This window comes from Alexandromys fortis, unplaced genomic scaffold (assembly GCF_014885135.2).
Source record: "Alexandromys fortis isolate MF-2015 unplaced genomic scaffold, M_Fortis_MF-2015_v1.1 scaffold_3, whole genome shotgun sequence".
Classification (NCBI taxonomy): Eukaryota; Metazoa; Chordata; class Mammalia; order Rodentia; family Cricetidae; genus Alexandromys; species Alexandromys fortis.
The window spans coordinates 8,708,879-8,735,709 of record NW_026067909.1 but is presented as its reverse complement, the minus strand read 5'-3'; the positions used below and the strand labels follow the sequence as shown (position 1 = coordinate 8,735,709).

Below are 26,831 nucleotides of genomic sequence, written 5' to 3'. Positions count from 1 at the left end.
AGCTAGTTTGAAGCCAGCCTGAGACACATGAATCAATGTCTCCAAACAAGCAAACAGAACAGTCTATATTGCTTTATCTAATAAATTATGAAACAATATTAGTGGCATTTTCTGGCCCCTGCTCTAAGCACTCTGGACACACTAAGTCATTCATACTCACAAGGCTTCCTTGAGACAGTACTGTCATGATCCCATCAATGAATGGAGACACAGGTTCAGAATAGTGATGTGACAGATCCCTTCCATGCTGCTCCAAGAGTAAGTACCAATGTACTAGAGAATTACCCCAGTTCTTTTCCCAATTCCAGCAAGAACCTGAAACCACACGGGTATCCAGGGCCCCATGACCCCTCTGGCACCTTCCTGTACCTGCACTTCAAACAGCTAAGGACCCAGAAAGGAATGAGGTGTGGTGGACGTGCTCTGAGACCCTAGCGTGACCCCACAGAGCCCTTGAAGGATGCCAGCTTCCTCTGGGTCATCTGTGCTTGGTTTCTGTTTTTTTTTTTTGTTTTGTTTTGTTTTTGTTCGCTTTGCCACCATAGTTAACCTCTGTCTTCATGGACACCTGATAGCCTAGCATATCCTTCTTGGAGACTCCAGGTATGTCTGGGTGACATCTGTAGGGTGGTGAAGAGTCTATTGGACCAAGATGCAGACCTAGTAGAGGGCCTGGCCAGAACTGGAAGAACTGGTGCATAGCATCCAATATTATATCCCCTGGAGGAGAATTCCTAGGGACCCAGCACCCTGTTTCCTTTCCAGAATCTTCCTAAAACCAGGGGGAACAGCAAACATTATGAGACAAAGTCATGAGAGCAGGAACTAGGGTGGCTGTTGTTCTGAGCTGTGCAGAGAGAAGTGCTGAACCCTGGCACTGGCCCACAGGGCAGCCGAGGCCAGTCCTGCAGCGCAGCCTCTGGGGGAGACGCATGTGGACGGGGGCTTACTTTCCCCGCACTGTCCTGCGCAGAGCCTCCTTCACATCCTTGTTCCTCAGGGTATATATGAAAGGGTTCAACACTGGTGTGACAATGGTGTTGAGCACTGTGATAGCCTTGGTGAGGTCCAAGGAGCTCTCTACCGAGGTCCTCACATGCAAGAAGATAGTGGAGCCGTACCAAATCAGGACCACTGTAAGGTGGGAGGAACAGGTGGAGAAGGCACGGCGCCGGCCCTGAGCAGAGGGAATCTTGATGATGGTCGTGATGATGTAGGCATAGGAGACCAGTGTGATACCACACGAGCCCAGAATGACACAGAAGGCAATACCGAAGGACACCAGCTCCACCACCTGCGTGTCAGTGCAGGACAACACTATCCAAGGTGAGATGTCACAGAAAAAATGGTTGATGACCCGTGAGCCACAGAAGGAGAGGCGGGCGATGAGGGCAGCAGGCACCGTGATGGCAGAAAAGCCACACAGCCAGGATCCAAGGGCCAATCGTGTCGCCAGCCCGGGTGTCATGATGCCACCATAACGTAGTGGCAGGCAGATGGCCAAATAGCGGTCATAAGCCATCACAGCCAGCAGGAAGTACTCAGTGCAGCCCAGTGAAAAGACGAAGTACATCTGTGTGGCACAGCCAGCCAAGGAGATGGCTCCACCTGGGGGAGCAAAGGTGGCCAGGGTCTTGGGCACACAGGCTGTGGTAAACCAGATCTCCAGGAAGGAGAGGTTGCAGAGGAAGAAGTACATGGGTGTCTGCAGGCATCTGTGGGCCCCTACCAGGGAGATGATGGCTAGGTTTCCAGCTACTGTGAGCAGATACATGACCAGGAAAAGGAGGAAGAGTCCAGCACGCAGGCTCCGTGGCCCAGGGAAGCCCAGCAAAATGAACGGTCCTGGTGTGGACAGGTTCTGGCCAGTGCCCCAAGCCATTGAGTATTTGGGGGACCCTGAACTACCAAGCTGACAAAAAGAGGGCTCAGGAAGTGAGGGAACTGGCTCTTTTCTGTTCTCTGTGGAGTCTACTCACCTAGTCCTACAAGCCCAGGACCCAGGCAAGCCCAGTTCCACCTTAGGAGTAACTGGATAGGCAGCAGAAACCATGTCCATGCAGCAGGAAGCCCCTCAGTCAGGTGTGCGTGCCATCTGGCCATTGTCTGTCCCCTAGGGGAGAAGGGGACCCCGTGTCCTTATCCTACAGTGTTTGTCACCTGGGGAAGAGAAGTCCTAAGTCCAGAGTCAAGGAACCTAAAAAAGACAAGAACTATTGGGTTTCCACAAGTGAAGTCATGAACGCCTGGATCTTCAGTGTTTCCATCCAACAGACGAGGCCCCTGGAGAATGCACCTACGGCACCGTGGAAATGACCCACACAGAGAACAACACCTTCAGTAGTAGAGCCCATAAACAACTTTCTTGTCTTCTTTTCCTCCTTCTCCTCTAGCTCCTCCTTGCCTCAGGCTCTAACCTCAAACTGTTAGCTGAGAAAGGAATGAACCAGGTTTTCCCAAATTTGTATTTAAAAAGCTGTAACTCTGAGCCTGTGAAATGGCTCAGTGGGCAAAGGCACCTGCTGCCAAGCCTGACTACCTGAGTTCAATCACCAGGACCCACATGGTGGAAAGAGAAAACTGACTCATGAACACACACACACACACACACACACACACACACACACACACATGAATGACATAAATAACTCATTTCTGAGCTGTCGCTCTCACTTCTCCTAGCCAGAAGCTGATGGATAGGCCTGGGTGCTACAGTGTGCATGGATGTGTTGGTGGATAAAACAAGTGTTTAATGGGTCCTGCAGCCCAAAAGCCCAGGGTATCAGCACATTCCCCTAACTCCTTCCCAGAGCCAGTGGCTCCTGGGCTGACCGATCTTCTGGCACAGAGCCCAGCGGCATCTTCCTGGCATTTCTCCCTCCTCCTGGCCATGCACACATGGACACTATAAAGACATGCACACTCACATGCATTTACCTAAGCTGCCCTTCTGACCCATGCCCCAACTCCTAGACCACCGCGCCCTACATCCCAGTACTTAACCTCTTACTGATGACAAACCAGCAGTCCCTCACCCAGAAGACCTGAAGGCACCTTGCCTGCAGTCCTGTCCCCAGAGTCACAGCAGTCCTTAATCAACCCAAGTCTGCAACCAAAACAGCATGTGCCACCTTAGGCTTGTTCCAAATGCTTGTTCAAGAGAATTCCCAGCTGCCTCCCTGAAGAAAGACTCCTGCAAGCCCACGAGTACCTCCATCCTGCCAGTGGCATCTGACCTGCTCAGGGAGGCAGCCTTGACCTCCATGACACTGTCATCCTCTCTTAGTCCAAACTCAGACAAGTTTCTCATTTAGAAAAATGTTTTTCACAGTTACCAACCATAATGCAAGGGCAAAAAAAAAAAAAAAAAAAAAAAAGACCGACAACCCCTGCTCCATCTGGAAGGTGACACTCTTCAGTGTGACATTTGCCCTACAGCCTCCTGCTTCTTCCTATATCCTTCATGTAACGATAGATCTCAGGTCTTCTCCTTTCCCTCCCACCCTAGGGTCACATGTGGATAAGGGAGGGTTACTTGCCTATGCCAGAAGGACACCCAGACTTTAGAGTCACCCCAGTCATCATCCCACACAGCTGCAGCTGGTAGATGTTCCCTGAGGCTCAGAAGACAAGTTTGAAGTTGCAGATCTTGGCCCCAAGCCAGAGTGGGGGCCATCACCTAATGCATGGTGCGTGTGGGTCCAGAGGTAATAGGACTACCCATATGTGCTAAAGTGGCCTGTTCCTGAGGGGTCAGGGATGGGCCTGCAAGCATAAGAACTCCCTTGTTCAAATTAGTTCAGGGTTGGCTTCAGTCCCCATAGGAATAAGAGATGCAGGATAAACCAGCCAGGTCTTCAGTATGCCCCCCTCAGCATCCTGAGTATAGAAGGGTCATCATTAGCAACGCTAGTCTGGGCACAGATACACCCAGGCCAAGCGCACAGAGAGCAGTCCCAGCCTAGCTGACCTCTGACTTGTACTGGGGTTTCCTGTGAGCTCGACACTGCTGCTCACCTGCTATTGACACAAGCCAGTCTGGACATTTAAGGAGCAGTTAAATTCCTCCTACTGCCTTGCCCCCCCCCCCCCATTGCTGTGGCCAACAGCAGATCTGGCCTCCAGCGAAGATACTGGGATGTGCTCCCTACTTGGCATTTGAGTATAACCCTTTGACCAGCCCCAGGGGCACAAGACTACCCTGCTCAAGCAGCCCTGGCTATGGTCACCGGAGAGTGACCACTCCTAGCTCCACTCAGATCAGACCTGGTGCATGAAGGACCATGAGAGGGAGCAGCTAAGCCCCGGATGCTCTGCTCCGTGGGCTCCAGCCTCACTTCGAACAGCAGCCACATAGCTCTTCCAGGGTCCAGGCCTGAGCAGATACTATCTGTACCAACCTCTTCCAGCAGACAGCCAGGTAGTGGCCAGATCCCACACAGAGGCTGCTGTGATCCTCTCCAGCTCAGCCAATGAAAGTATCTTACAAGGTGGCAAGTACCTCTACCTGCCCGTAAGGGCCAGGCCAGCCCTGGCCCTGGCAGAAGGAGTTTCCTGAGCTTGGCTATTTCTGCATCTTCTTAATCCAGGCCTGTGAGGACAGGTTTGCCAATTATGTAGCTGGCAAGAGCCAGGCCCTGGAGGCTTAGAAGAGCCCCGAGGGTGGACCTCCTGCCCTTGGGCCTACGTACCACACTTCTCGCCCACATTGGCTCCCTGCTGGCACTGAAATCCAGGCCAGGTGCCCACACATCCGTGGAGCAGTGGCCAGATCTATGCACATAGGGTGCAGTTTACCTGCCCACCAGATTCTGGGTGTCACTGGAAGATTTTCTGTGCCTCAGTTTCCCTCTGTGTAAGTAGGGCAGTGACATCCTGTATACCCATGCAGGCTGGGAAACAGCTTGTGAGTTGTCCCTCTTCTAGCACTCCTACAACCTTCTAGAAAGGCTGTTGCAGCACACAGCAATCCAGATTGGTTTTCCTCATCCACACGGGGCTACTCCTTGAGGAGAGAATACCTCCTCTCATGTGATCCAGGCAAGGAGCTGCCCCTGATGATCATGTGGCATGGGACATGGCCCAACTCTGAGATCTGGGAGCATCAACATTGAACCCCCGCTCCCGCAAGGTCCATACCTCTGGAACTCCCTTAGGGTGCCCGGAACCAGCATGAGACTTACAGCCACAGAGTTGTATGGGTTTGATCACACGGTGTCTGGATCTCAGTGGCAGGGACTAAGCTGCATGCAGTTGGACCTTGGAGGTAGTGTGAATACCCTTGCCATGGCTGTCCATGTCTTCCCTACAGCTTTGAGATCCCAAGACATCGAGTGCTTGGCAGCTGTTCAGGAGATACGTAGACCTCAATGGACCACAATCAAAAGTCTCACTGCCCCGGGGATGCAACCTCTACATAGGACCCTGGACACCCTAATTGGTAGCTCATTAAAAAAATAGTTGCAACATCTCTCCAAGGCCCCATCAATTGGCACCTACAACAGAAGCTGCCTGGTCTGGGAAAACACGGGACTGCCTTCTGTTAGACTGCATATGCTGTCTCCCACCATGATGACATCACTGGATGATGATGATGACATCACTGGCATCTCAGGGATGAAGAAGCAGAAGGAAGGTTTCTCAGCACAGACAGCTCAGAACTTTGGCTGTTGCTTCCATGTGGCCTTGGTTTATTTTTCCCCTGTCAACTTTCAGGATTCATACCCTAAATTCTTTTCTCATGACTCACCCAGCCTTTCACAGGAAGTTCCAGGGACCATGCTGCAGGCACCTCTATGGCTTAAGGACACACTTAAGCAGTGGGAAACTCTGATTTTCCTGACTGTGATTGGTGCTCTTACACATTCCCTCGAGACAGTTCAATCTGCTGCATATGACATTTAAAATGTTAAACTTTCTGCAGGGAACTGTGACCATTTCTCATAGTGATCTCTGAAATCTCCAGTTGGATGATGGGGTCCCACAATGATAATTCCACCTAGATTGTGGTAATGACTCTAAGCTAACAAACACCACCCAAAGACCAGCTTTGGACTACAAACTGCTCAAGACAATTTCAAGGTGGTTACCTAAGATGGACCAGGATCATAGACTACTCCTGTCAAGACTTCAGATAAGCCTTGCACTTTCCTATCACACTAAGGCTGGACAATAACTAGCTTTCCCAAGGCTTGATCTTTATCTTAAATCTTTCAAGATCCCCTAAAGACAACAGGAAGTAATTTTAGAAACACGATGCACACATTCTTAAGAAGTGGGGTAGGTGGCTTTTGGTTGTTTGGTGAATATTTGTCATCATTTAGGTGTAGTAAGAGCTGCGGGCCTCTTCCCACAGCCCAGCTCAGGGCAGCCTGGCTAGCTTATATCCCGAAATAACAACACACAAACTGTATTCATTTAAACACTGCTTGGCCCATTATATCTAGCCTCTTCTCGGCTAACTCTTGCCCATTTCCAATAATGTGTGTAGCACCCCAAGGTGCGCTTACCAGGAAGATTCTAGCCTACATCCATCCTGGGTTGGAGCTTCATCACGTCTGCCCGGGAGAGGGGAGCATGGCGTCTGAGCTCACTTCCTCTTCCTCCCAGCATTCTGTTCTGTTTACTCCGCCTACCTAATTTTCTCCTATCAGGGCCAAGGCAGTTTCTTTATTTAACCAATGACCTTCCTCCATCATTTAGGGGGGCTGATTACAAGTTGTTATTGGTCTTAGTCAGGTAAGAAACTAAACAAAGGAGATTAAATTTAGGGATCTCATTCTAAAAATAAAAGAGGTAAATACAAAAAAATGATAGGATAGCCGGGCGGTGGTGGCGCACGCCTTTAATCCCAGCACTCGGGAGGCAGAGGCAGGCAGATCTCTGGGAGTTTGAGGCCAGCCTGGTCTACAAGAGCTAGTTCTAGGACAGGCACCAAAAACTTCAGAGAAACCCTGCCTCGAAAATCAAAAAAAAAAAAAAAAAAAAAAAAAAAAAGATAGGATAAACGGGTAGAATATTGAATCTACTTTCAAACTAAAAAAGCAACTACCCATCTCAAATAGTTTACATTGGTTTAGATTTTTTATATTGATACAGATTTAAGGTTGTTTTTGTTATTATACATATCTATATACATGTGTGTATATATGTATGTGTGTTTCTACTTTTTGAGATATTTTTGTACATTGATACAAATTTAAGGTTATTTTGTTATATATGTTTCTATTCTTGCTTATGACATTGTGCCTATACTTCCCATTTAAAAATGTAATATAAATTTTTAATCCTTGAAAGCTATTAAGGATAATAAAGAAAGATAGGTTAATAGTCATCTACAACAATCAAACTTTTAGTCGTATTAGGTATGTTTTCAAAGTCAAACAGATATATTTTAAGTAGATATATGGTCTTTAAGCACTTCAGAGACCTACAGAATATGACAATTTAAAATTTTTAATAAAGTCAGGCATGGGTGGTGCATGCTTTTAATCCCAGCACTCAGGAGGCAGAGGCAGGTGAATCCCCATGAGCTTGGGGCCAGCTTGGTCTACAGAGTGTGTTCCAGGACAGTCAGGACTGTTTCAAAGAGAACTTCTATCTCAAAAAACAAACAAAAAATATTTTTTTAATAACAAGGCTTTTCATGACAGTGAGACACATCTACTCCTGGCAGCATCAATTTACTTCAAAAGAAGATGATGGTCATCAAAGAACCTCCATATGAAATTTGCTTTCATTTGTCACAAAGTTAGCCATGGGGCAAAGAAACTGTCCTTGCCTCTATTGTGGAAAGAATGTTGTTCAAATAGGACAAACAGGACACAAAAGAAGACAACTGCTAAACTTTGCCAAGACAAGGTAGGACAGTCCTTCAGAATGCCTGCTTCACAGAAAAGTCTATCTATGCCCATAGGCCAAAGGTGGATGCACCAATGTTGCAAAGGAACCTTGGGGTGATTGTCCAGGCAGCCACGTATCTCTGTTGTTCTGGGTTTCGGAAGTTGCTTGCTCTGCACTTTCTGTTTACTCAGGTAATACTATATCATTCTTGGGCCTCTGATGGGGTTGAAGATTAGATATAATCAAAGTTTTCCAAAGTTATAATAGAAGGTAAATTAGGTACAAAACTTTGGACTCACCAAGATAGGACAGATAATGTAGTATTTTCTTTGAATTTGCAAAATACTAATGGACCAGACATTGTAAAGGCATTTCTTATTGCATAGTTTTACTGTGTTAAAGTTAAAGCCCTTCCTTTTTATTTAGACACAAAGAGGGAATGTTGGGGGAGATCTGTTTGTGTTGCCACCCCAAGACTGCCAATGGAGTTGGACCTTGGCTTGAAAAGTGGGGTTCACACTAAGCTGGATGAAGTAAACCACTGAGTTTTCTGGCAGACTGAGAAGTTAGACACACAGGAGGAAGAACGAGGGACCTAAGGAAGATGTACAGGGAAGGTAGATAAGAGAGTGGGTGATTCTTTCTCCCTCAATGCCCCGTGGGTCTCTCAGGTTTATTTCTCTAATATTTAACTCCCGAGTTGAGTTTTATTTTTTTAATAAAGCAGTAAAAGAAGTCATAATGGTCATAGGGTCTCTTGACAGCAATAGAAACGGTAACTAAGACAAGGACTGAGGTTAAAGCCAAAGGAATATTATATCCAAATGAATGACAAAAGGAAAAGAAAGATAGTGACAAAGAAAAATAGCATCTGTGAAATGGCTCAGAAGGTAAAGGTACCTACCCCCAAGCCTGATTATCTAGCTCAATTCCAGAAGTCCACATGGTGGAGGGAGATAACTGACCCCCACAAGGTTTCCTCTGATCTCCACAAGTTTAAACTTAAATTTTTTAAGGAAATAAATATTAACATAACTTTCAGGAACTCTAAGACATGCTCAAGAGACCAAACCTAAAATTCTTCTGGCTGCTGAAATATGAACTAAGAATGTAGCTCAAGGAACAAAGTGCTTCTCTAGCATGTATAAAGCCCAGGCTCAATCTCCAGGCCCACATAAGCTAGATATAGGGACCTTTGCCTATAACCTCAGGCATGGGGATGAAATTAGTATTTTTATTATTAATAATAATGGTGACAAGAACTATAAGCAGGCATGGTAATGCATGCCTTTAATCCCAGCACTTGGGAAACAGAGATAGGCTGATCTTTGTGAGTGTGAGGGCAGTTATCCAAAGAAACTTTCCTTGAAAAAGAAACATCATCACCATCATCATCATCATAATAATAATAATTGGCATAGAAACTTATTCAGTAAAATGATAGAATAAATTTTTCAAAAGTTAGAGTAAGATATAGACATTCAAGTATAGGAGACATTTCAAATCATGAATAGATACAACCAAAAAAGAACTCTCTATGTCATAGTTAAAATGCCAAGACTACAAAACAAAGAAATAGTATGAAAAGCTTCAAGATAATGCCAGCTCACAAAGGCAAGCCCATCAGAACGCTACCAGATCCCTCAGCAGAAATTCTAAAAATCAGAAAAGAGTGAGTGGCTATAGCTCAAGTCCTGAGTGTGAGCACTATCCAGACAAGTTATCTTTTTAATAAATATAGGCATAAAGACTTTCTAATAAAGTCACAAACTAAAGCAATCATGACCAATGGGCTGCTAAGAAGAATGAATATTCACAGCTGTTGGAAGGAACATTCTCCACATACCTCTTACATCCTTTTGGTGGGTGGTGCAGTTCAATTATGTGGTTTCTTTATTGACTTTTTTGCCCACAAAATCTATCTACTGGTGGCATTAGTGTGTTGAAGCCACTTCCATTATTGAATCTTGGATTATTTGTCCCTTAGGTCCAATAATATTCACTTTATGAAACTTGATAAACATTTGGTGTTCCAATGTTCAGGGGGAAATATTTGCTTTATCTTCTTGAAGGAGTTCTCCATTTACTAATATGTAGTTGTGTTCTTTAACTCTTCTGGCTGCGTTTTCCCTGAATTCTATTTTTGCAGCCTTGAGTACAGTTGCTTCTGCTTATTTCGGACTCTTAATTGCACTGCATATAATTTTCCACCCTTTCGCATTCAGTCTTTGCGATCTTTGCCAGTGAGAATGAAATCCACCCCCCATTCCCTCCCTTCTGCTTCCTCTCCTATCCTCCCCCTACCGTTCTTCCTCCCAGTTTTGTGTGCTTTTGTAATACCCACTGAATCCGTTTAATGTTGCCTGTGCGGACATGGTGTAGAACAATCCCTAGAGCTTGGGTAGTCCCTCAGAGCCTGCGTCGCTGAAGAAAACTGACTCTCCTTTCCCCAGAAGCAATCAACTGTTCCTGAGCTACAGATGAACTTCATGGGCCCCTCCCCCACCTATGATGGGATTTTGTGCAGATCTTGTTGTGACAGACTTTTCCTGGGAAGATGCAACACAGATGTCTGCTTACTTGAGAAAAGGAGCCCATGATAGACCGAAGTCCAGCTTGATAAACCAACAGATTTTATTGGAATTACTTACAGGAATACGGAGGAATGGTTACTTAGAGGAATGGAAATTACTCAAAGACAGCTTCATCACCAAGGCCCATTTTACAGGTGTGAATGACAGCTCACAAAAGCTGGAAACACGGAGCACACTGTACAGCCTGCAACAGCTCAGCAGGCTGGAGACTCCTTTCCAGGCAGCACAGTTGGTCTGAGCCTCTTCCACATACTGACCAAAGCAGTTTAGCCGCTCTCTGATGCTTTCCCGTGGCTCTGCTGGTCTACACTTCTAGGCTTCCCGGCTTGTCTAAGAGTCCTCTTAACAGTTTCGTTTGTCCGAGTCGCTCAGCAGTCTTTACTTTGCTCATACTCTTGGGAAAGGAGGGGCCTAGTAAATCTGGTCAGTTTCAGGGATTTCCTGAAGCTATTTTGAGTTCTTCATTTCCTGTCTTAATGAGCTTGCTTGCAGGATAGAATGTTTTAACCCAAGGAAAAACGCTGCTACCAACAGCCGCTTCCCAAACCATGCTAAATACTCAATTCTGAGGCAATATTGACCTTCAATGTCAATAGTATGGTTGTTTTAAATGTCAGTTTGCCACAAATTAGAATCACCTGAGTAGGAGAGTTGCCTCAAGAACTGTCCTGATAGCCGTGATTGATACAGGAAGGCCCACTTCTATTTTGGGAGCCACATTCTGGCCCAGATTAAACGGGTGGGGCAGAAGAAGAGCATCTTGCTTTTCACTTGCTTGATCTTCCTCTTGGCACAAGTTGATTTGCCCTGTTGCTGCTACTGCTGATTCCTTCACTGACAGCAGAACCAGCATCATCCAAACTGTTATCATGACATAGGAACCAGCAGCTCTCCAGGAACCTTTTGAGTTTCCAGGACCAAACTGGGACTGCTAAGGCACCCTACCTTGTAGACTAACTACCAGTTTACACACACACACACACACACACACACACACACACACACACACACACAGAATGAGAAACAGCTATTGTGAAACTACTTTGACTGTTGAGGCATCCAGCTTTCTTAGCTTTATTTTACATGTAAGAGTTTCTTTTCTTCATGTGTATGTATGCACAACATGTGTGCCTGGTTCCCAGGGAGGTCAGTTGTGAGCATTTGATTCCCTAGAACTGGAGTTACTGTTGTGAAGCACTATGTAGGTGCTGAGGATCGAACCCAGGTCCTCTGCAGGCGCAACAAGTGCTCTTAACCATTGGGCCAGCTCTTCAGTGCCAAAACAATGAGATACTTCATACCCACTCACTGGGCAAAGATTCAGAATTTGGCCATGCTACCAGGACAAGGACCAATTGTATATGTGTGGTCTAATGTGGTCACTACTACAAATGTGGTCACTTTGAGAAAAGACTCTGGCATTATTTTCTTGGCAAAATTTCAGACAAAGTTCAACTCAGATTGGATCCAAGAGCAATATTCAGACAGCAAACAGGATCTTTGCTCTGGAATGCCAGCTAGTGCTGTCCCCAGCAGTAACAGCCTGGAACAACCCGAACATATGATGGTCATACCTCGGACAGCACAGTAGGTAAAGTGAAGTGATTGGCCCTCACAAAAGGACAGGAATCTTGGTAAGGAAAAGCAGGAACTGGAAGACAACACAGAGTAACGCCCACTGGCACTCAAGCAAAGTCGTGTGCCGTCAACAGGTCAGCTATGCTAAGCAGGGAACTCCCCTCTGAGGGGAGGGGGTCTGGGGCTGGGAGCTTGGGTCACCTTGTACTTTTCTCCTCTTGTGTTGAGTGTTCTTCCTACCGCTTCATAAAATGAACGAGTGGGTTAAACACAATGAAAGGGGCGCTCTGAAATCTGACGGGAAAGGGTCTTGATTCTCAGGCTTCTCTGGGGTAGACTACCTGTGAGAAGCCTGGTGCTGAGGAGAAGGAAGGCTTCCCAGCTGAGCACAGTCCCCCTTGGGCCCACAGGAATCTCCACAGAACCCAACAAATTGTCCTGAGAACAATTACAGTCCTCAGGACTGCAGAGAACAAGGCCACTGAGGAGTGTATAACGACCAAGGAGGCCCAAAGCGGCAGGTCCTGTGAGAAGAAGAGAACTTCTTCCACACCTGCAGCAAGAGACACGCAGAGACGCTGCAGGGACCCTGCCTGGCTTGATGACAACTTAAGACAAAGGGCTCAGGGAAAACAACACCTTCCAGGAGCCCCTCAACTGCTGCCACAGCCTGGCCAGTACATGCTACCAGATCTGGGAACTGGAAAGGCCCCAGCCCAGAGGCAGCGGTGGCACCACCCTGTGCCAGGCAGCCTGGCTTAGACGGTACTCAGGTACCCCGTCACCAGCATGTGTAGAATCAGGCTGACAGGTTTCCACCATCAGCTTGACAGCAGTACCCCTTCTAGTTTGGCTGACCCATTCCCTTTCCGAGGCCTGAACGGAGACTGGAGACCGACCTTGGGCTCCTCCCCTACTCAGCTCATCCCACCAATCAGGAGTCCCACAGACCTTGAGCCGAGGAGCCTCCCTCAGACTCCAGGCTCTAGTGCAGACTAACAGCTTCGGCTCTCACCAGGGACCACCGCCTGGTGCCAGGGAGTTCACCTCACCAGAACAGCCAAGTGCCCAACCCGAGAGGTAAGAACCAACTGTGGCGAGCGCTGCTTGTGGAGTGTGCCTAGGACTGTGCTCGGCCACCAACCTCCGCCACCTGTCCAGAACCACACAGCCTGGTGCCGGATGTGACCGAAGGACCTGGGCTGCACCCCTTCCAAGATGGACCAAGGAAACCACTACAAGGGGACCCCAGCCTGGCTTCTGCTCCAGGTCACCCCATCTGCTCTCAGACACCTAGCTCAAGAGCTATCCCCACAAATTCCCAAACTGCTTATTTCCCTTGAAGATTGGTGACGGCACCTTCCGCTCAGTCCCCAACAGTAAGTTTGCTCCTTGGGGGAAAAAAAATAAATTCTGGCTAAGCAGAGTCTGGGCCGTGTTAGAGCATCAAATGTGGGGATGAAGTCAGACGGACTCACACACCTGTAGCCCCAGTACTCAGGAGGATGGTGCAGGAAGATACTGAGTTTGCTGTCGGCCTGGGCTACACAGACTGTCTAGGGGAGGGGAGAAGAAAGGAAGGGAGACACCATTACAAAGCAGGGTGAGCCATCTCCTCTGCAACCCTCTGCTCTCTTCTCCTCTCCATTTGGTGGTCCTGTCACTAGGGGAGCTGTAGCCTTTCAGTCTGAAACAGCATCAACTCGCCAAGGTACCTGAGTCTTTAGACAAAATCCAGGCCCTGTCACCTCTGAGCAGCATTTAAGGCAAAGTAAGCTTTCTTGGAACTGTATGTGTGCATGTTACATGGTATAAGCATTTGTGTACATGCGTGCATGTGTATGCATGCACATACCTAAAGGGAGTGTGTGTGCACACCTGGAAAGTGTGTACTTGTGTATCAGGTCAAGGAGGGCAGCACAAATTTGCAAAAATGTAAGAGGGGTGTTCCTGCTCACACTGATGTTCACGGACCCCAGGCCATCGCTCAGCTGTCAGTTCTTGGTAAACATGAAAGTGAGCTCCACGCTGAATACGACAGGTAAGTACCGCAGCAGATCCTGAACGTACGCAGTGAGAGTCCTTTCTACTTGTCTGACCTCTCCCTGCCAACAAGGCTGATCAGCCCTAGGAGCCTCCACAGAGCCGTCCCTTGGTCCTGGGACAGTGTGGCAGCCCTTGCCTTTGAGACCCTAGCAGGGGTTGCAGAGCCTCCAACAGCTTTGACCAATGGAACAGTGGCCGGGGCCATCACACAGAGCACTTGAGTCCCCGCTGTTCCAAGGTGCTCAGAAGTGGCCTCCCGGCCAGAAAGGACCATGAGCAACCGCAGCAACACGTTGGTGACAGAGTTCATTCTTCTGGGTTTCCCAGAACTGTGCCACCTACAAGGGCTGCTCTTTGGGTTGTTCCTGACCATCTATGTGGTGACTGTCCTAGAGAACGTGGTCATTGTGGGCACCATCAGTGCTAGCCGGCAGCTGCACATCCCCATGTACTTCTTCCTGGCCAATCTGTCTGTGCTGGAAACCCTCTACACCACAGTCACAGTGCCCAAGCTGCTGGCTGGCCTCCTGGCAGGGGCAAAAGCCATCTCCTTCTCAGGGTGCCTCACCCAGCTGTTCCTTTTTCTCTCACTGGGCTCCTCTGAATGCTTCTTACTGACTACCATGGCCTGTGACCGGTACGTGGCCATCTGCCGCCCGCTGCACTACCCGGTCATTATGGATTCGAGGCTGTGTCTGCATCTGGCCATCAGTGCCTGGCTTGGGGGCTTCCTGGCCTCCTTTGTGTCCACAGCTCTCATCTCCCGCCTCAGGTTCTGTGGCCCCAATGCCCTCAACCACTTCTTCTGCGATGTCTCACCTCTGCTGCAACTGTCCTGCTCAGACACTGCTGCCATCGAAATGCTGGACTTTGTGGCAGCCCTGGCTGTCCTCGCAACCTCTCTGACAGTGACTTCCATCTCCTACGCCCGCATCCTTGCCACTGTGCTGAGGATTCCAGGAGGGGCGGGCCGCAGGAAGGCTTTCTCCACGTGTGCCTCCCACTTGGTGGTGGTCTTAATCTTCTACACCACCACCACCTTCATGTATGCCCGGCCTCACGCCATAAGCTCCTTCGACCTCAACAAGCTGGTATCAGTGATCTACTCGGTAGTGACTCCCCTGCTGAACCCTATAATCTACTGCCTGAGGAACCGTGACATCAGGGAAGCACTTACCAAGCTCCTCCAGACCCCCAGGTTCTCCTGAATGCCAGTTGCTGGGTCCTGCTGTGCTCTTCCTAGTGAAGACAAGTCCGTCCTTTCCCACAGTTCAGAGTACCCAAGGACACAATGTGACCATCATCCAGCAACAAACAATAAAAAGAGGTAACCAAGACCTACAGACTCGTCTAGAAAACTCAGCCCTGAACCATGGACAGCTGTTCTTGTTAGCAGCCCAGGCAAGTCCTTTGTTCTGAAAAATCTGTGCAGAACCCAAAGGAAGCTCCCTGACTGCCGTTACTTCCCTGATCACCTAGGATCTGGACTTTATGTCCTTTCCTTGACCAGCCTTGAAGACCCCACTTCTGAAGCCCTGGGATTGGTCTTCATCACATGAGGTCCCAGGTCCTGGTCAGGTGGAAGGGTTCCAGCAAGTCCAGACAGCATCACTGAACGTGCCGATGCTCCCTTTTCTCAGAAACAAGGATGGCGTATTACATCTTTTTGCACAAAGCTCGGTATGTCTGGTGGGTAGATGGCACGCGTGTGCCTGCCTTTTCTTTCTTTTGTGGGGCATGAGGCGGACACAGTAATGCAAGCCTCTCCCTTCCTGGCGGCTGTCGTTGTTAGCCAGGCCAAGTTCTTTCTTGGCTTCGTGGCTGTCCTTTTCCCTCATGACAGCCACCTAGCCTGATGAGCTTCATGTGTATCTTTGGGGGAATTTAACACATCCTTCAAGTCTGTGTGAATGTTCTGTGTTGCAGTTGTGGCCGTGTCTTACTGTTTTACCTTGTACTTCTGAAGTCACTACAAGGTGCATTCATATTTAGGACTGTGTTGTCAGCTTCACAAATGTAACCCTTCTTGAGGGAGCACCTCTCTGTCTCCGGCACATCTGTCTGCCTCAACACTTAAAGCTTGATTTCTGCTTTGATTTAATACATTTGCATCATCTTCTTTTTGGAATCTATGTGAGGCACACTTTCAGTGCTGATTTTAGTCTACTCTCTGCTCCTGACCACCCTTCTGCCTGGGATCCAGGCAGAGACTGCACAGACCATGCTTCTGCCACAACTGCTCTCTATTGAGAACCCCGCTATCAACCATGTTTATACTTTATAGTTAACTTGTTCTATAATCGTTGAGCTTTTCTTGTTTGATTTGCAACTGTGTTTGGTGTGTATCTCTCTTTGTGTTTGCACCTTTGGGTCTGTAATGCTTCCAGAACTCATGGCTTCCATTGCCATCAGTTTTTTTTAAAAAACATCAGGTATAACTTCCTTAAATGCTGCATCTGCTTTATTCTCCTCTTGTTTGCTCCAAGACTGCATGTGTGTCAGATTTTCTTACTATAGCCCCTCTGTCTCCTCACACTCTGAGCTATATACTCCCTTTTAAGGACATTTTTCTTCCAGTCTTCCGGGTTCCCAAGTCTCTCTCCAACTATGTCTAATATTCTGAGTGCTTGGTTTCATTTTGTTCATTCTAGAATTTTCATTTTATTCTTTGTGTGGGGAAAAAAAACTCATTTTCACAGTCATCAATCATCACAAAGCACATTGGGACCAAATGTGCCGGGAAGTGTCCCCATTTACCAATCAAGCATTTCTGCAGCTAATACAAGGTAGGGTCTTCTGATTCAGCTCAACTCTGACACTGACTGCTTAGAAGTAGCTCAATTCCCACAGATCTTACTGTATACCCAGACAGTCTGGCCTAATTCAGAAGCCAGCTCCGAGCCCAAGGAGTTCACCTTTATTTCTCACAAAACAGCTATCAATGGAGCTTTGCATAATCCCTTACGTGGGATCTTCTAATTTGCTAGAGGAGCTCACTAAACTCTGGGGATCATTTGCTTACGTGTGCCAGCTTGTTAAGAGAACCACAGCCGGGCAGTGGTGGTGCAGGCCTTTAATCCCAGCACTCGGGAGGCAGAGACAGGCGGATCTCTGTGAGTTCGAGGCCAGCCTGGTCTACAAGAGCTAGTTCCAGGACAGGAACCAAAAAAGTTACAAAGAAACCCTGTCTTGAAAATCAAAAAATAAATAAATAAACAAAAAATAAAAAAATAAGAAAACCACACCAGACCTGATGAGGGTGCTTAGTAAGGCGCTTGCCTTGTGAACATAAACACATAAATTTAATCTCCAAAACCTACACTGAAAAGACAGGGCCAGGCATGATACTGCATGCTTGTAGTCTTGCTTCTGGGGCTCACTAGTCAGCCAGCTCAGCCTATTTGGCAAGCTCCGGGACAGTGAGAGACCCTGTCCCAAAAACACAAGAACAAAAGCCTGAGGTTTTTCTGGCCTCCACATGCAGCCACACACATGTGCACTTGCATATGTATGTGTACCTGCACACTCATGAACACACACACAGAGACAGCATAAAAGAAGAATCACAAGGGATACAGATGAAGAGACACAGTGGGCAAGGAGTCCATGAGTATGGAACTGGTCTATCTGTCCATGAATGGTGCCCTAGGTCTCCTGAACTGTCTGTCTGTCTGTCCATGAGTGGTGGCCTGGGTCTCCTGCACTAGTTTGTCTGTCCCTTACTCAGATTGAACTGCTCCTTTCTACTGCCATATGCAGATCCCTAATACCTTTAAGATTTATTTACTTTGGTTCCGGAAGACCCATCAGAGGGAACCTTCATCTGACAAAGGATGGAGATAGAGAGTCCCACATTGGAGCACCGGAACGAGCTCCCAAGGTCCAAATGAGGAGCAGAAGGAGGGAGAACATGAGCAAGGAAGTCATGACCTCGAGGGGTGCACCCACCCACTGAGACAGTGGGGCTGATCTAACGGGAGATAACCAAGGCCAGCTGGACTGGGACTGAAAAAGCATGGGATAAAACCAGACTCTCTGAACATGGAGGACAATGAGGGCTGCTGAGAAGCCAAGGACAATGGCACTGGGTTTTGGTCCTACTGCATGTACTGGCTTTGTGGGAGACTAGCCTATTTGGATGCTCACCTTCCTAGACCTGGATGGAGGGGGGAGGACCTTGGACTTCCCACAGGGCAGGGAACCCTGACTGCTCTTCGGACTGGAGATGAAGGGGGAGGGGAGTGGGGGTGGGGAGTGCGGGGAGAGGGAGGGAAAAGGGAAGCGGGGAGGAGGCGGAAATTTTTAATAAAAAAAAGAAAAAAGATTTATTTACTTTTATTTTATGTGCATGAATGTTTTGCCTGTGTGTATTAATACCTTTAAAATCTATTTACTTTTATTTTATGTGTATGAGTGTTTTGCCTGCATGTGTTAATATGCACCATGTGAGTGCTTGGTGCCCATAGAGGCCAGAAGAGGGCAATAGATCCCCTGGAACTGGGGATAGAGATGGTTGTTGGGTGCTGGGAAATGAAGCAAGGTCCTCTGCAAGAGCATCAAATGCTGGTAACTGCTGAGCCAGCCCTCCAACCCAAGCTTTAGTATCTTGCATGAGCCCCTCTTCCTTGGTCTTCTAGAAGTTATCTTGGGTGTTCCAGGTCTTTCCTTGTCATCTTCAGAATCTCTTGGATTCTTTATTAACTTGCTAAGCACAAATTTTTAAAATGCGATAGACAAAGTGATTTAAACAACAGAAATTATTTTCCATTTTATCTTAATAACTGGGGTCTTCTGAGGCCCCTTTTCTTGCAATAAGAATGCCATATCTCCCATGCCCTTACACAGTGGTTCCCCTGCCTCTGCACAATGACCTAATATCCTTGGATTGTGCACCTGTTACTTCTGTAAAGATCTTGTTATAAAATACAGCCACATTCTGAGGTGCTTGGAATTAGGATTCAACATACAAATGGGACAACTCAACTTCTAACAAGTACCTCTAAAGACATCCTGGAGAGGGCTGACAAGTGCTGAACAGATATGACTCTTGTGGCGGCATTAAACTCCATAGGCCAGACTGGACACCTTTCATCCCAGAACCTAAGAGACAGAAGCAAGTGGATCTCTATGAATTTGAGGTTATTCTGGTCTAAATAGTAAGTTCCAGGCAAGAAATGGAATCTTCCAAGAACGTGTGAGTCAAAAATAAATGATGTTCTCAGCAGTGTCCAGAGAAGATGGACAGGCAGCACTCTGTAACTGGTGCCTCTAGGGATAGGAAAGGACAGCTGGGAAATAGTCACCCTTGGCAGGGGTCAGCAGGCAGGCGCTGGAGTTTCCGTATGGAGTTGTCTAAGAGCAATAATTTAGGCACGCATGGAAAAAGACCATCTCCATGCTGGGAATACTCCCAGAAGCAGAAGTAGGGGGATGGAGAAAGAAAGAGTCCAGCACTGATGAACACTGTCAGGACTAAGCAGAACTGCAGTCTAATTCAGATCGGGAACTACAGGGCCCAAGCAGCGTGTGCAACATGATGCAGCGGTAGGAGTCAAAGGGTTGGCATTATCCCATCTCCAAGAACTCCAAGGAAGGTTGGCCTGGACCATGGAATGTCAGCCTGGAGAGCTGGTCTAGCTACAGAGGAAAGACTACACGGTAGAGAGTCACTTTAAGTTAAAGGGAGAAGTGGCAGTTACTTATGGGAAGCGTGGAGCCTTCAATCAAGGAAGTGGCAGCAAGACTTCCCAGATGAGGCAGGAGCACTTGCATATCGTTATATAGGGAACTGAGTTGTGGGAAATCACAGGCGTTGGCGGGTAGAACCTGTTCAAAAGGCTGCATCCCCAAAGGACTTCCCTGCCCCCCAACCAGGCATTGAAGATACAGAAAACTAGGACCAGCTGGCAGAAAGTTTGCAGTCTGCCCTGTCCTAGGGAACAGGGCAGCTAAGAAAAGCTCTGGTCACTGTGCAAACACCACCAAGATAATAAAATGAAGACATAACAGGACACAGCTGCCATTCTCGCCGGGTGATATGAGCCCAAACTGCCACAGAAGAGCAGCAGGTCAGCTTAGGTCAACATCTTTCTCTGCTCTCCATATGACTGACCCCCAAAAGGACAGAATCCTGTCCTCTATTTTAAAATCAGTACATTTTCCCACTTTCCTTATGATGACTTGTTTGTGCTGTGTGTGTGTGTGCATGCATGTGTGTGCACATGTACACATATGTGCACAAAAGCCCAAGGAGGCCAGGAGAAAGTGTCAGATCTCTCAGAGCTGGAGTTAAAGGAGATAGTAAGCTACCTGATGTGGGTTCTGGGGTCTAAGCTCTGGTCCTCATGGTTGAGCAGCCATTGTTCCTAACTACTGAGCAATCTCTCCAGCTCCAATAGTGTATGTTTAAGATCTCTTTTGATGTGTATGTGCCTGTGTAAGTTTATGTGCACCGGTCACGCTGGAACTAGATTCAGAGGTAGTTGTGAGCCGCCCAATGTGGGTGCTGGAAACCAAGCTTGGTTGTCTCTGAGAGTAGGAAAACATTTTTAATCACTGAGCCATCTCTCCAGCCCCTGATGTATTGTTTGTTTGTTTAACTCTCTATACTTTTCAATCAGCACAACCAGTTTAGGGCAAGGGATGCAGCTCTTTTTGTAAAGGGCTCATTTCACGTGCACAAAGTTCTGGATTCTACCCCCGGTACCACATAACCACACATGGTGGTTCATGCCTGAGGCTCTGGATTCTACCCCCGGTACCACATAACCACACATGGTGGTTCATGCCTGAGGCTCTGGATTCTACCCCCAGACCACATAACAAACCACACATGGTGGTTCATGCCTGAAGACTCTGGATTCTACCCCCGGTACCACATAACAAACCACACATGGTGGTTCATGCCTGAAGGCTCTAGATGATAAATATTTGCTGCAGGTTTTAAGACAGTCTTTCTCAGGTAAGTAATTCACTTGCGTGACTAGTTTTCTGGGTTCCCCCACCAATGTAGAGGGCTGTTGACTGAAATCAAATGCTTTGTCTTCCCCTTCTGAAACAATTAAGGTCATTTTCTTCCTTAGTCCACAAGTAGGAGCATGTGTTGGCAGATTCTGACTCTGTGATAACACTTTCTATGCCCGGTAGGATTTCTTTGCTAATATTTTTTTTAATATTTATTTATTTATTATGTATACAACGTTGTCTGTGTGTATGCCTGGAGGCCAAGTGGGCACCAGACCTCATTACAGATGGTTGTGAGCCACCATGTGGTTGCTGGGAATTGAACTCAGGACCTTTGGAAGAGCAGGCATTGCTCTTAACCACTGAGCCATCTCTCCAGCCCCTTTTGCTAATATTTTAAGAGCTCCCGTGTCTATTCAAATATCGAATCCTAAATGCTATTCTTGCCAGTGCGCATCTTGCAGCCTAGTCCAGTAGGAAGCTGCCTCTCCTCTGTGTTTCCTACTGTGCCTCTGACCCTCTTTCTTCTCTACTCTCATCTTTGGAACAACCCTCAAGTGTCAGAACCCAAAACTGTACCCCTGGGCTGGTGACCTTTCCTCCCACAGTCTTCATCTTTTATAGGATACCTTTGTAAACTCAACCCCTCTCTTCTTTTGAGGGGAACAAAATGTTTTGATCTAAAAATTTCTTTCATTTTATTCCTGTTTTATCCTATTTTATTTCTGTTTTACAGCATCCTTTTCTTAGTTACCAACATTGGCTGCTCTGGTCATTATGAGCGTGTGTGTGTGTGTGTGTGTGTGTGTTTTAAGTTTTCTTCTGGGTCCTCAAACCTCTCTCTCTCTCTCTCTCTCTCTCTCTCTCTCTCTCTCTCTCTTTCTGTTTTTATACCTTGGCCTTGTTCTCGTGTGCTGCAGATGGCCTTGGTTGTCTAACAAATAGTGTTTGTCCTTCACACTTTAACATGCAGTAGGGGAAGGAAGGAGTGCCTGGAAGCTCTCCCTGCCTGAGCTAAAAGGGGGCATCGGCCAGTCTCTGGGCTAACGGCCTTTCAACTGCACAAGAAGGGAAGTTCAGAACCACACTAGCTTCAATGGGAGGCACTCCATACACTAACCAGGTATTGCTGAGCCCAGATTACCAGGACCAATTCCCTTCCTCTCCAGGTCCTGCCCCTACCCACTGGGTCCATCTTAGATTCCTAGGAGGCTCCATACTAAGCCTCAGCCAAGACAGGGCTGACCCCCAGCTCAGACTGTAATCTTGGGCCTTGGAAAGCAAGGCCAGGGCACATGAAAACTCTCGTGGCTGTCTGGAGCTGAGATCACACTTACCCTACAAAGGCAGGAAGAGCACAGCAAAAGCCAGCTTGAAAACAAAGGAGGGCTGGCTCTCCAGGGGCCTATTTCCAGAAGGTTTCAGGAAGGGTTCAGATCAGCAGGGATTCTAGTGTAGTTGGGGTACTCATAACTGTGTATCCCTGCCTGGAGGGTCATCTGGCAGGGTGCTGGGCACATTCCAATGCTTGCCGGGAACCCTACACACCTAGAAGGACATCGCAGTGGTCCTTTCGGCTGGAGAAGAGGGATAAGTGGGACTGGGATTGCATCAGAGGAATGGGAATGGTGGTGGGAAATTCATGAGATGGGCAGGTAGAGAAAACCAGAGAGGGAGAGGCCATGAGCAAAGATGCTGGACCGACAGGGACAAGAACGCACTGGATGTCGTGGGTGGTGGGGCTAGTGGACATAGGGAAATGAGAGGTTGGGCATGGCTGGAGGATGGGGGAGATGAGGTGGGAGGAAGCAAATGCCGCGCAGCTAGGATGGGGGCCGGGCAACAGAAGGGCTGGGGCTGTGCCTTTCCGAGCCTGCCGCACCTCCTCCCTTCGCGTCTCCCGGGGCTGAGCTTCCAAGGCAGCCCGCCCCTAATGTTCGGGCGGAGGCTTCAGCAAAATCCAGTCGTGAGCTCTGCTTCAGGAAGAGGGTCCTCGCCGCCTCACCTTTCCGCTTGGGGCCACGGCCCCTATGCACTGTTCGACTGTTCCGACCTTGGCCTGTGACCAGTAAGTCGGGGAGATTGATGAACCCAGTGAGGCTTGGGAGGGAGGAAGTTGGGGGCGGGGAGAGAGGACCTGAGAAGGATGGAGCCACCACTCAACTGCTGGTCCACAGCCAGTCGGAACCCATCCTGATCAGTGACCTGCCCGGACAGCTGATCTGAGCAAATCCGGGAAGGGTGGAGCTGGGGCGGGGAAAGGAAAGACTTACTTAGAGTCCGGGCCTGCCGGGCGTTTCGCCCAGTACTGGTTGTTTGCGCTGCAAGGAATCGCGGGTCTGGCTTCTGCTCCCCCAGCAGCAGCAGCGGCAGTGCTTGCAGCCGCAGCCTCTGGCTGAAAGCCTCGCCAGGAGATCTAGAAAACCAGAGCAAGACACAAGGTCGTCCATCTACCCCTAATCTGAGTGTGGTAAGGGCTGTCGATTCCAAACTAGCGTCCTCCCTACACTGATCCATCCCCAGCCCTTCCAGAGACCCGTGTGCAGGGCGGGGGGTGGGGAGAAATTTGTTCCCCCGCCCCCAAGGCCTGAGCCCCACTGAGGAAGCTCATCAAACCCCCATCTCCACCCTACCACAACGGTAAAACGGTCGCCCTGCTGTTGAGCACCTTCACCCCACCCCATCTCTACCTGGTTACATAGCAAGAACCCCAAACCAAAGTCCTGATGCTGGAGATTAAGAGTCCCTTCCCCAGCTCTGAGCCCACTGTCCTCCAAAATGTTGCGAGCCCTCTGTCAAATTATCACAAAATCAGAGGCTCGTTCTGCCTTCAGGCTGATGTCGGTGTTCTCAGTACCGGATGGGCCTATTTCCTGGCCATGATACCCCCTTGCCCAGGCTCTAAACCAAACGCCACCCCTTATCAGAAGCTGAAGCCCCTTCCATCCTCTTCTTGTAGATTCTGCCCAGTAGGATGAACTGGACTGCTGCCACGTGCTGGGCTCTGCTGCTGGCCGCCGCCTTCCTCTGTGACAGCTGTTCGGCCAAGGGCGGCCGCGGAGGAGCTAGAGGCAGCGCCCGCGGGGTACGCGGAGGCGCGCGTGGGGCATCGAGAGTGCGCGTAAGGCCGGCACCCCGCTACGGCTCCTCTCTGCGTGTGGCGGCTGCAGGGGCAGCCGCAGGGGCTGCAGCAGGTGTGGCTGCGGGCATTGCCACCGGCTCTGGCTGGAGGAGGACCTCGGGGCCTGGAGAATTAGGCCTGGAGGACGATGAGAATGGGGCAACTGGAGGCAACGGAACTGATCGAGGAGTCTACAGCTACTGGGCCTGGACTTCGGGCTCTGGGTCCACTCCCAGCCCACGTATCTGCCTGCTTCTAGGGGGCACCCTTGGTGCCTTAGAATTGCTTTGGCCCTAGATCGGGCTGAGCTCCATCCCAGATCTGGTTCCGTGCCTGGTCATCGGGGGCCCGAGGGACCATCCTCGTGTTTTCCAGCTCAAAGGGTCACTTCCTTTTGCTGACTATGGTTCCCCAGCCCAGGTGACGGCCTGGGAATTCTGAACCCACGAGCTTTCTTGCAATTTGTGGACACTGTCGACTCTTTTGCCCATCCCGATCTCCCAATCTTCCACCGCCAGAGAGGCAGGCTGCCCTCTACTCTCCAGAGCTGCCCCAGAGGAAGGAAGTACTGGGCCATGCCTGTCTGCTTGCCCTGGACGCAAGAGCATGAATAACGCTGACCACCAGGAAGAGGCCATCCTCAGGTGGGCCTGTCTGATTCTGCCACTAAAGCCCAAAAGACCTTGAGCCTCCTGTGGAAGCAGAAGAAATGGACCATGTGCCTCTGGGCTTCACAAATCTGATGAAGAGAACATTCACTTGGACTGAGGCGTGAGAAATGTCAGGTGCTAACCACCTGCCCAGAGCAGGTCCTAATGATGTCACAGCTCAGGAACATCCAGAGCAGAAAATACTCATCCCTGGACAGCCACTGTGGTCCTCCTTGAACATGCTGCCAAGGCCAAGCTAGTGTGTCTTCCCCACAGGCTGCCTAAGAGACCTGTCAAAAGCATTCCTCACTTGGAACCACTTGGCCATAAGGACCACTTAACTGTCCCTAAGATGAGGGTAGGGGGTTCCAATTCGGACACATTCCATTTCCTTTGAACTTTAAAGTTCACAAGCAAAGGTCACTTGGACACAGTATCAATCCTGCTGGAGCTGTCTTTATACATGACCCAAACTGCAAGATTCCCATGCCAGTGGACAGCAGCATCTTGTGTTGGGAGACGCCCTCCTTTGGAAACAGATGGAACAGGAAGGTAAGAGAATATGGCACAATTGCGAGCTGGCAGCCTGCACATTGGAGAAGGCAACGGTTCATCAGGCCCACTGCTGCCAGAGGAAAGCTAAAACCAGACTCAGTAGGTTGTGAGTTTGGGCTAACACTACTGAAAGTTTTCTGACTATTCATATCCATCCTGAGGACAGAGCTGATGTCCAGGGTGGTCTCAGAGATATGCACTGCAGTCCTCACCTGGATCTACCTTTGGGCAGCCTGGCTCCCTGCTGCCCACCAGCACATCCTTGCTCCATGGAGTGACGGGTCTCTGGGCTCAGTCTGTATGCACAATGCTAGCCTGGCAAATTTCTGGTTAGTATACAGGTTTCAAGGCTATTGGCAGGACGCTAGCCAGGCATTTTCTTGACCAACAAGTTGCAGGATGCAGCTCCCTGCATCCTCTATCTACACTGCCGGTGCTCTTAGGCACAGCCAGCCTGTCTCTTGCAGACCAAGCTCAAGTCTAAGACCAGCAAGCTAAGGGCCAAGCCCACTCAGGGCCTCAAAGGCAGGTACCACCGAGTCTGGTATAGAAAGACGCACTAGAGCCCCTTCGGCTTGTCAAATACCTATGAGGATGGGCTATGTGGATCCGACCTGCACGTACCAGGGTACCATGTGTTGGTTCTGGACATCATGGAAACATCACCTTCGAATTATTATTTCGCATACCAATCTGACTTCTCCAGGGTGTTTAGCACTTGGCACAGCCACACATCTTTGAATACCTTCTCCACCAGCGAGAACCATAAGACGCTGAGGGAGAATCTCAGGACGCTTACCATACTGCAGCCACAATAAGGGGCAACAATGGACGGTTAGCCCCTGTTATCAGCTATCCACAAGAAGCAGAGAGCCAGCTGAGCATGCAAGCACTGGTTCAGGCAACTACAGGAAGGCCAGGTCAATACTGGACAGAAGAAATTAGAAGTACTGAGCAGGTGTAGCCCAGCTGGTCCAACAGCACCTCCTGTCTATATCAACCAGCCCTTCCCTTTTCCTTTCTAGACAGCAAGCTGCTGGCAGCAACATCCTTTAGATGCCTATGGGTGTACGGAGGTCGACCATGCTGGGACCTGTGCAAAGGTGAGCCTACAGCAGATGGTCTCCTGAGGCACAGGCTTAGAAGAACAAGGGGAGAGGACATTCCTGGGCTTTTCTGTTCCAAACCTCCTGTTGCTATCTGTGCACACACGTATCAGTGAAGAGTTCATCGTGAAATAAAGGCCTCCGCTGGCAGCAAGCTTTCTCCTCATTGCAGGACTTCAAGATGCTTGAGATTCTGAATTAGGAGCCCCGGTCCCTAATCTACCAATCCCCAGCATTCATTGGTGGAGGGGGAGGGGATTTAACTAATGGGCTTAAAGTACTAAGTGCACAATAAAAAGAAAAAAAGCTATCAGAAAATGGGCCTTTCACCTGGTGTCATGACACACGCCTGTATAATTCCAGCACTCCAGAGGCT

At 48.8% G+C, this 26,831-nt stretch overlaps 3 protein-coding genes across 4 annotated transcripts; 2 read left to right on the top strand and 1 right to left on the bottom strand.

Annotated features, from left to right (window-relative positions):
- Positions 1-946: 946 nt before the first annotated feature.
- LOC126498187 (olfactory receptor 287) lies at positions 947-1,885 on the bottom strand. Its single transcript, XM_050136536.1, has one exon. It carries the CDS (start codon positions 1,880-1,882, stop codon positions 947-949), a length of 936 nt encoding a protein of 311 aa, XP_049992493.1. The 5' UTR covers positions 1,883-1,885.
- Positions 1,886-13,968: 12,083 nt separating this feature from the next.
- LOC126498819 (olfactory receptor 226-like) lies at positions 13,969-15,391 on the top strand. Its single transcript, XM_050137738.1, has one exon. It carries the CDS (start codon positions 14,333-14,335, stop codon positions 15,266-15,268), a length of 936 nt encoding a protein of 311 aa, XP_049993695.1. The 5' UTR covers positions 13,969-14,332; the 3' UTR covers positions 15,269-15,391.
- Positions 15,392-22,146: 6,755 nt separating this feature from the next.
- On the top strand, positions 22,147-26,794 carry Sprn (shadow of prion protein). 2 transcript variants are annotated; one of them, XM_050136974.1, is made up of 2 exons: positions 22,147-23,091; positions 23,983-26,792. In XM_050136974.1, the coding sequence occupies exon 2, from the start codon at positions 23,998-24,000 to the stop codon at positions 24,439-24,441; it is 444 nt and encodes a 147-aa protein (XP_049992931.1). In that variant the 5' UTR covers positions 22,147-23,091; positions 23,983-23,997; the 3' UTR covers positions 24,442-26,792. The 2 variants fall into 2 exon arrangements, with proteins under 2 accessions (XP_049992931.1, XP_049992932.1); XM_050136975.1 differs by lacking the exon at positions 22,147-23,091 and adding an exon at positions 23,301-23,493 and having other exon boundaries at positions 23,983-26,794.
- The last annotated feature ends 37 nt before the right edge of the window (positions 26,795-26,831 follow it).